Source organism: Pseudophryne corroboree, chromosome 6, assembly GCF_028390025.1.
Source record: "Pseudophryne corroboree isolate aPseCor3 chromosome 6, aPseCor3.hap2, whole genome shotgun sequence".
NCBI lineage: Eukaryota > Metazoa > Chordata > Amphibia > Anura > Myobatrachidae > Pseudophryne > Pseudophryne corroboree.
The window spans coordinates 763,553,890-763,564,324 of record NC_086449.1 but is presented as its reverse complement, the minus strand read 5'-3'; the positions used below and the strand labels follow the sequence as shown (position 1 = coordinate 763,564,324).

Below are 10,435 nucleotides of genomic sequence, written 5' to 3'. Positions count from 1 at the left end.
GGCTGATCCAACTTTGATGTAATGTCCTTAAAACAAGTCAAAATGAGGCTCAGTAGTGTGTGTGGCCTCCACGTGCCTGTATGACCTCCCTACAACGCCTGGGCATGCTCCTGATGAGGTGGCGGATGGTCTCCTGAAGGATCTCCTTCCAGACCTGGACTAAAGCATCCGCCAACTCCTGGACAGTCTGTGGTGCAACGTGGCGTTGGTGGATGGAGCGAGACATGATGTCCCAGATGTGCTCAATTGGATTCAGGTCTGGGGAACGGGCGGGCCAGTCCATAGCATCAATGCCTTCGTCTTGCAGGAACTGCTGTCACACCCCAGCCACATGAGGTCTAGCATTGTCTTGCATTAGGAGGAACCCAGGGCCAACCGCACCAGCATATGGTCTCACAAGGGGTCTGAGGATCTCATCTCGGTACCTAATGGCAGTCAGGCTACCTCTGGCGAGCACATGGAGGGCTCTGCGGCCCCCCAAAGAAATGCCACCCCACACCATTACTGACCCACTGCCAAACCGGTCATGCTGGAGGATGTTGCAGGCAGCAGAACGTTCTCCTTGGCGTCTCCAGACTCTGTCACGTCTGTCACATGCGCTCAGTGAGAACCTGCTTTCATCTGTGAAGAGCACAGGGCGCCAGTGGCGATTTTGCCAATCTTGGTGTTCTCTGGCAAATGCCAAACGTGCTGCACAGTGTTGGGCTGTGAGCACAACCCCCACCTGTGGACGTCGGGCCCTCATGCCACCCTCATGGAGTCTGTTTCTGATCGTTTGAGTAGACACATGCACATTTGTGGCTTGCTGGAGGTCATTTTGCAGGGCTCTGGCAGTGCTTCTCCTGTTCCTCCTTGCAAAGGCGGAGGTAGCGGTCCTGCTGCTGGGTTGATGCCCTCCTACAGCCTCCTCTACGTCTCCTGATGTACTGGCCTGTCTCCTGGTAGTGCCTACATGCTCTGGCCACTACGCTGACAGACACAGCAAACCTTCTTGCCACAGCTCGCATTGATGTGCTATCCTGGATGAGCTGCACTACCTGAGCCACTTGTGTGGGTTGTATACTCCGTCTCATGCTACCATTAGAGTGAAAGCACCGCCAGCTTTCAAAAGTGACCAAAACATCAGCCAGAAAGCATAGAGGCTGAGAAGTGGTCTGTGGTCACCACCTGCAGAACAACTCCTTTATTGGGGGGTGTCTTGCTAATTGCCTATAATTTCCACCTGTTGTCTATTCCATTTGCACAACAGCATGTGAAATTGATTGTCAATCAGTGGTGCTTCCTAAGTGGACAGTTTGATTTCACAGAAGTGTGATTGACTTGGAGTTACATTGTGTTCCCTTTATTTTTTTGAGCAGTGTATAATAAACCATATTCTTGTGAAGTATAATGTAACATAAGTATAATGCATAATTCAAGTGCACTGGGAAAGCGTCTGAAACCTGATCCTTAGAGGAGGAGGAGGGCCCACAGGCAGTGGGGCCCACCGGTGGTTTCCCCTGTTCCCCTGCGGGCCAGTCCGACCCTGAGCATGGCTCTATATTTGTAAGTGGTTTCTGCCAAATCATGAGTGTGTAAAGGCCAACATCTGTAGTCGGGGTAATTATTCAATAAAGCAAGTTGGTGGTTGCTGTACAGCCAACATAAATAACATAGGGATCCTAATAATGATTTTCAGAGAACATAAAGAGTAGATAATGCTAAAACAAAATATAAAAAAACCCTCTTCACTCGGTCCAGTGTATGTAAAAGACCCTTGCAGAAACGTTTATTTAGAGGTCTTACAGAGTAGCCTTTTCTACCAATTAAAAACTCTGTAAAGGCGATAATGCCAATTAGCCAAGTGGTAAAGGTCCGAGGAGTGTTGTACAGACACAACAAATCTGTATTTGTAATTATGTTAGTAATAGAGGGAAGGCAAACAACTTGAACAATTTAATGACTGTGGAAAGAGCCATTATCAACGGGATAATAAAACAAAAAAGTTTTTCCATCAGCACTGTTTTTTTTTCTGCATCTTGGGCTGGCTTAGACCAGATAGAAGGCTGAGCACCCAGAGTGTGTCCTGAAGAGGACAGCTCAGCAGAGGCTGTCCGGGCTGCAGTTCCTGTACCCCGGCAAGAAAATACAGGTGCCTCTGGGGCAGAGACTGTACCTTCCCCTAGGTACTGTGCATCAGCACTCATCACACATCCCCAATGACAGCACTGACCCCCGGAACATCACCTCCAACTGCAGATTAACAGTACATGTCTGTGGTATGAGGTTTGTGACCAATAAAGTATTAAACATCTGAATATGTGGGATACGGTCATTAGGTCGACATGGGTTTTCACATTTTTCTTTAATTTTTCATACTTTACGATCCACGTGGACTACGATTTGAATAGTAACCTGTGCAGCGGTAGCAGAGCGAGGCACCTTGCCCGAAGCGAGCCATGCGAGGGGATACGGTGCATTATTTTGGGTTCCCTGTCACTTTTTATGAAGAAAATGAGACTTAAAGTAAAAAAAAACAACGCATGTCGACTTTTTTATATGTCAGTCTTGTTCATGTCGACCTAATGACCATGTCAACCAGTAGTGGTCGACCTAATGACTCATACCCAAATATGTTTAGTCTATTTTTGTGTATTAAATCCACTTTAACCCTTGTGTATAAACAGCTTGCAGTGCAACTTAGAGAGTACATGTTATATGCCGTAAATGCAAATCAAAAACACACAAATAGTTTCACACAATTTTATTGCTCAGGAAAAAAAAATAATGTTTTTATATAAGCACACATTTCTTTAAAGTAAAATACATGTCAGGTCACACTGGCGTTGTACAGAAGATTAAATCGCAGTCAGATTTGTTAAACAATGTCGCATGTACTGTTTAAAAATTTTTTTAAACGAAATAATATTTGTGGATGAGAATAATTGTCTCCACCTCTATGTGAACAAAGATCTAGTAACGACCTCTAAATGTGACGGTTTACTATACATAATAGTGGTAACCAAATGGTGTAAACGAGAATACCGCATGTCAAATGTGTTCTGCGTATAACTAGAGCTTACACCCATGGGTGCGTCACTTATAGGATCATATCTAAGAGACGCAGCAGGCACGTGCGGAAGTGGGTACGGGCTCTTTGGAACCAATCTATATCACCATACTGGATTGCATGCCATTACTGGCATTAAGTAACTATAGTAACAACATGCGATTTAACACCAGTGCGTTACAGTACCAGAATACTAGGAGGCCCAATAAAACCACTGCACAAGATAGAGATTTATTGTTACCAGGGTCAGTGCTGCGACTTCCTTAGCTTTGAAAAATCAGGATACACATGGATATCAAATATATAACCCGATCATAAAATCCACCCCACATGTAGTTTTGTGACCAATTAACTTTCAATAGCTTAGGAGCAATAGACACTGCGACAGATGAGAGTTATGTAGACACTTACATGGTGAAACAGAGACTTTCCTGGGGCTCATTCATTGACCGTGTTCTCTTCGTGCACCTGAAGTCTTTGCGGCACAATTAGTGATGCATACTAATGAATACTAAGGGCTAGATGCGTCATCGCTTGGAGAGTGATAAGATGGAGAGAGAAGAAGTACCGGCCAATCAGCTCCTAACTGTCATTTTTCAAACACAGCCTGGGACATGGCCGTTTGGAGCTGATTGGCTGGAACTTTTTCACTCTGCATTTTATCACTCTCCAAACGATGACTCATCTAGCCCATAGGAGTAGGCAACCTGTGGCACTCCAGCTGTTGCTGAACGACACATCACAGAATGCTCTGCCACAGTTTTGCTTATGGGATGTGCTAAAATTGAGCCAAGGCATGCTGGGATATGTAGTTGGGGTGCCACAGGTTGCCTACCCCTGGACTATATGACGGCATCATCTAAAGTATAAATGAGACATTATTCCATTATTGTTTTACATTATAATTGTTGCCAACCTCTGGCTAAAGCTGATAACACTCAGTGATTCTACTCACCTCCATTCTAGAAGGATGTGTCTCCAGCAACACATTGCAGAGGCCAGTGACCCCTGACAGTTCCACTGCATCAGGGTTCATATAGGTGCTGCATCCCCATGGTCCCTGCATCTGGTTAGCAGATACACCCTGCAGCCTCTACACACCATCCTGAGGATGCTTCTCCAGTACAGCTGTTCTTTCCAGCTCTGGCGGCCCTGACGTCATGCGGTCAGGGGGCGTGGCTGGCACACGGCTCCATTTAGCCCTGTCATGGCTCCGCACGTATAGAGCCAGTGTGCATACTTTACTGCCCCCCCCCCCCCCTTTCCCCCACTGTATGTTCAGACACAGGTGTGTGCTCCCACCTGTCACACACCCCTATATGTTCCTGTGTGGATCTGGTACATACATTGTATGAGTGTTGTCTACCTATATTACATGACTGCTACAGTACATTAAGCCTGTGCCATCCTGTAAACCTGTTCTGCCCCTGGTTAAGTTATCTACAGTTGTTACATACTGGCTGCCACCTATACCATCTATTGAATCAGTATGCGTATAACATACCGCCCGTCGGGATCTCGCCGGTCGCAATACCAACGCCAAAATCCCGACAGGGGTACAATGCCACCGCCAGAATACCAGCGAGGTAAACGATTCTCCCTCTGTGGCCATCCATGACACCTACAGAGGGAGAATAGAACGTGTGGCTGCAGGCTCTCTGGCTGTCGGTATAGTGACAGCCGGCATCCCATGCCGATCCAATAGAGTCAGCCAATACAGAGGAGTCTATTAGAGATAAGGGGGATAATTCAGAGCTGATCGCAGCAGCAAATTTGTTAGCAGTTGGGCAAAACCATGTGCACTGCAGGGAAGGGGGGCAGATATAACATGTGCAGAGAGAGTTAGATTTGGGCGGGTTATTTTGTTTCTGTGCAGGGTAAATACTGGCTGCTTTATTTTTACACTGCAATGTAGATTTCAGTTTGAACACACCACACCCAAATCTAACTCTCTCTGCACATGTTACATCTACCCCACCAGCAGTGCACACGGTTTTGCCCAACTGCTAACAAATTTGCTGCTGCGAGCAGGTCTGAATTAGGACCGATGTGCGGATAATGGTCGCAGATAATTCTTTGCTCCCGGTTATCAATCATTACAAGAGGTGCGTGTACAAACGATCATATGTAGGTCTAATATAGAAGCCAACTTATATTTTAGATTTCAATAGGTCTTTAAATTGAGCAAAGCCACTTGTCCAGACAGACATTCACAAGATATTACGCTCAAAATACTTTGCTTAACCCATGGTTTCCTAGGAGGAAGTTCCTGTATGCTGTATAGGGTTAGCATAACTGTTTTCTCAGGAATAAATTGACAGCAATAGTTTAACATTTTTCAGGTGAAGAACACACACAGTGTAAACACTTGGGGGAAACGATGGACCCTAAGCATAGTGGAAGTAAGGACTTGTCATACTGTAGGTGTGGCTCACACAATAAGGGGTCTATTCAGTGGCGTATCTATAATGGGTGCAGTGTGTGCAGTGCACACGGGCCCCACGCCGCACCATTTTCCCGGACACCTGCGCAAGCGCTGTTGTCTCTGGCACTGTGCCAGAGTCTCTCTAGTGCGAGAAGCCGCTTATTACCCGCTAATCAAATATGAAGACACCCATTCCGCTGAGGTCATGACCCCAGAATCGCAAAGCCCCAATCTTTTTGGTTGCAGAGAATTGAAGTGATCTCTTGGTAAAAAGGTCTCATTGCAGACCGGAGGACATTGGCTACAGAATAGTTTGGGTAGGTATCACTTGTAAACACGGCCTTCTCTTAAAAGCCTCAGGGTAGGTTGTTTGTATGCAACTTATTTTATTATGGAGACTGATAAAAAAGCATCAGGAAGACGGAGACAATGTTATAATAGTGCAAGAGGTCATATACAGATAATGGGGAGTAGTGGACCCCCTTCTGGTAGCTGGGCACAAACAATGGAAAATCAGAACTTTTTATAGACTATCATGGATTAGAAAAAAATAACGGTTTAAGATTCCTTGGAAAGCCCGTCTTCATCATCGCTGATGTGCGTTCTTTCCTCAGACACGCCACTTTCATCTATGTTCTCCAGCTCATCCGCCCGCTGAATGGCCAAGTCTTCCAAATTTACGGTAGGTAGGGTGTTCTGCTCCGGATACACCCAAGGTTTGAAGTGTGGGTCATGCTTTCGTTTCCATTCAGGATACTTAATCCCAGCTTTGTAGATCTTCTTCATAGCCTGTATAGAGCAATTATATTATGTAAAGAGGAAATATACCTGGCGCTGATAACTATATTACAAAGGCACCTGTTGATCCAGCTGCTATTAGTTGGGGATACTCAACTTCTAAATATAGTACAGATCCAACAAAAACAAAGGGCAGGATGTTATGAAGTAAGAGTTAGCCGGCCGTGCGGGATGTTGGCTGTACTTTGACGTTTTTATTTAAAGCGGCAATCATGTACAAGGCATGGTTTAAACTTGTACATGATTGCAGATTTTCATTCCAACCAGACAGATTGGACAAATAATTGTATAGTGCATACCTAGCTTAAGAAACTCCCAGATTAAATAACATTATGATGTCCATATTAATTTTATTGGAGAACAGACTAACAAGTGTGCATGCTACTAACACAGTTACTGCTTAAACATATACTTAACCATATAGGGCAACTAGAATGGTGCATGGTCTACATCACAAAACTTACCTGGTAAGATCAAAAGATCTTAACATGTATACTTTAGCTTGGAGCAGAGAAGGGAAAGGGGGGAACATGATAGAAACTTTCAAATATACCAAAGGTTTTAACAAGATCCAGGAGGGAGAGATTCTTCATAGGAGTATCAGAAATCGAGGATATATGCCAAGACTGGAGGGAGGAAAGATATACTTCACAGAAAGGACAGTGGATAGGTGAAATAGCCTCCTGTCAAAGGTGGAAGAGGCTCAGACAGAGCAATTTAAACATGCTTATGAATATCCTTACAAAGAACTAAAGGATCAAACGGGTTGAGATTGCCTAAAGGTTAAAAAAAAGAAAAAGAAAAGAAAAGAAAAAGGGGCAGATTAGATGGGCCAAGTGATTCTTATCTGCTGACAAATTCTATATCTCTTGTGTTAATTACAGCAGGAAGGCTGGCCAGAAAATATGTACATACTGTATGCAAGTGTTTTGATGTAAGCTTGCGATCAGGGCCCTCCTACCTCTATGACTGTCAATTATTACCTAGTTTTGTTTTATTACTGTATCCAATTGTTAAAGCGCAATGGAATTTGCGACTCTACATAGAAAAATAAATAAATCCTAAAGTGCTTTACTAAATCAGATAGTGGATGGTGAATTACCAGTTTTATAATTATGTGATTGTTTTAATTACACATTTGTGTGTGTGTGTGTGTGTGTGTGTGTGTGTGTGTGTGTGTGTGTGTGTATTATAACCAACCGGCCGGTGTATATGTACAGGTTGAGTATCCCTTATTCAAAATCCCACATTTTTGGTTCCCCTACTGAGATAATGTCACATATATATATTATATTATATCTCTATCTATATAATATATCTGTATATATATACACATAATATAGAACATATATGTAATTATCTCAGTAGGGGATCCAAAAATGTGGGATTTTGAATTTTGGATAAAGGATACTCAACCCTGTATTTTAATTTGTTATATTATTAATGACCTGTTTATCTAGTACTTTGTTTTTGTCAGATGTTAATTATATTCTGTAACCTTAGCATTTGTTTATACAGTCTTGTTTTATATGAAGAATGATCCATGGCGTAATGCTCGTGGCTGTATTTTGGTTGCATATGATTTTCTAGTGAAAGAGATTTAAAACTATTTGTACTATACCTGCTGCACAGAGCCAGCCCCGGCCTGTTTGGTGCCCCTCAAATGATGTGGGGGGTAGGGCTACCTTGACTGCCGGGTGCCCCACTGGAGCAATGGCACCTAAGGCATTCACCTATATGGCCTATGCCCTATATTATATAGTTGGGGGGACTATGGGCGGGATGCAGCAATGCTACAAATGCCAATTTTCAGAGGTTTGGCCACTTATGTACTAAGCTCTGCTTGGATGCGGTGGGCAACGCCATCTGGCGTTAGCCTATAGAAACCTATGGGTCTTTCCCCCATCCCTCCCAGCACCTCCTGCGGAAGTCCCCACACTACAGAGGACAGCTCTCATTGGGAGGGTTGTCCTCTGCTGAAATATTCATGCATATGGCGTTCATAAAACCGGATATGGTGAGTGGCAGGATGCTAAATGATTGTTTAAAATCACAATTGATGGCAAAGAGTCCATTGTAGTATAATCATTAAATAGTCCACACACTATATAGCTAGAAGTATTATCCCCTATGGTGTAAGGGGCAGCTTATACCCCATTCACACCGCACAAATAACCCGGTATATTGCTGGGTTGACGCAGGTCACTGTGCGGTGTGAAAGGGGTCACTCCCGAAGTCCCAGGTCACCTGACTTGGTATTTCAACCCGGGTATTTAAAAAAATTTCAACCCGGGAATAAAGAAGGGTTATTCCCAGGTTTAATACTGGTCAGGTGCAATGTGAATGGGTTACCGGATCGATGCAACCCGGTCCCATTCACAGTATAAGCAAATGCGGCGTGGAGATTATCTCCTCTCCCAGCGCCGCCTCTGCCCCAGATGCTGCCGTGGTCCCCGCCCCCAATGGCAACCCGACCCAGCATATTGCGGGACACGTTTCTAATTCCTGGGTGCAACCCGGCATTGCGATGTGAAAGGGGTATTAATGGACCTTATTTGGTAATTTGTTTACCATGGTATTTTGTTTTTTTTTGGTGTAGAGATTCGGGATCTTTTTGGGAAGGGAACATTGTAATTTAATAGACAAATTATAAATGTCTGTAGGTGTGTACGTACTCACTTACCTTTGGAGCCACAAACTGAGAAACTTTATTTACTACCCACTTTGGTAGCGAACCTATAAAAATAAAAATAAAAAAAATTAAGTGTCATTCACAAAGTAGGCAGTTTGCAGATCTGAAGCGTTAAAACATTTTGTTTTTGAGTAGGGGGATTCCTGAATCAGATCAGTAGCTGACAGGGAGTGCTGGTCTTTGCAGTGCCTGTTTGGAGCGTTCAGAGTATCTCCTTCTAGGGGTGTTCTTCTAAGCTTAAAAAGATGACCCAGTATGGGTGGTTTCACTGTTTAAGGCTAGGAAGGACCACATTTAGCTGCATCATCATGAAGTGGCAGAAGACTTTTTAAATACTGTATATAACAAGACGTGTAAGCATCTTACAACCGTAACCCACCCGGCTGAATCCCAAATACGGACAAAAGTGCTTGCTACCCTATGGGGTAGCAAATAGTTTTGTGCAAAATTGATCTGCCGTAAAGTGAGGCTGCTGTCGCATTTATTTGGCCGGATGGATGACTTTGCCCATAATCGAATCCCCCCCCCCATGACTTCTGCTTTTTTTTTATTTACAATAGCATGCTGTGATGAAATGTGTACCCAATACCGTATCTTCTTCACAAAGCCAATAGCACCACCTTATGGTCAAATATCCTAATTGCACCTACCAATTTCTGCTCTGAAAATGTTCCCATACAGCATATGTCTTCATGAAAAAGTGAAAAGCCAGTTTACTGCCAAAATAGGCCTCTGCTAACAGGAAGCCTATTTATTAAGCATCACAGCAGGGCTTGTACTGTATATCATGATGTCCCTGGCCTGCTAACGCAGTCTCAGGAGGAGATAACGATGCCATCAAGAACAATACAGATTTTCATATATTGGCTGATACACTAATGAGCCTATCACCGTAGGCTCTTAGCCAGCTTAGAAATAAATCCCACAGTGACACTCACTTACACAACATTCACTTGTCAAATTTTTAATTATCTTAGTATATTTTAATCACAGATCTGCAACTTCCCATTTTAACAATATATTGGTATTGGGCAAAAACAACTCTTTGAAAATCAGAAACACAACAAAACCAATGACCCTGATCTCACCAAACCCCACCCAGGTCCACCTAAACAACGGTGGAGAGGTTTCAAACTTTCCAGAGAGAGATAAAGTGGAGAAGTTTTGCATTGCAACCAAATACATTCTAGCTATCCTTTATCTAGCACAGTCAGTAGTTGCAATGTGCAGCAAAGTCTTCAAAAATTACAGGACGGTGCATCGAGTGTTGCAGCTTCTATAGGACTGTTACCTACTTAGAAGTATATTCAATAAGAGTCGGATCCATTCCGACATGCAGTTGTCGGAATGGATCCGACAACCCCTATTCAGTGCACGGCCAAATCCGACTTTCAGATTTGGGCGTACACAGGGTCCTGTTCTGCCGCTGCTGACAGCAGCGGCCAGGAGTGCAGATGGCGGTGGCTGTGAG

General features: G+C 43.8%; 1 protein-coding gene across 1 annotated transcript in view; it reads right to left on the bottom strand.

The window, feature by feature from the left end:
- Positions 1-5,840: 5,840 nt before the first annotated feature.
- Positions 5,841-10,435, bottom strand: part of LOC134933407 (START domain-containing protein 10-like) — a 91,085-nt gene continuing 86,490 nt past the window's right edge. The window contains exons 5-6 of the mRNA XM_063928558.1: positions 8,956-9,008; positions 5,841-6,263 (exon numbers count right to left, since the gene is read on the bottom strand). Coding sequence (XP_063784628.1) covers positions 6,033-6,263; positions 8,956-9,008 — 284 coding nt within the window. The 3' untranslated portion in view covers positions 5,841-6,032. The remainder of the gene's footprint in view (positions 6,264-8,955; positions 9,009-10,435) is intronic.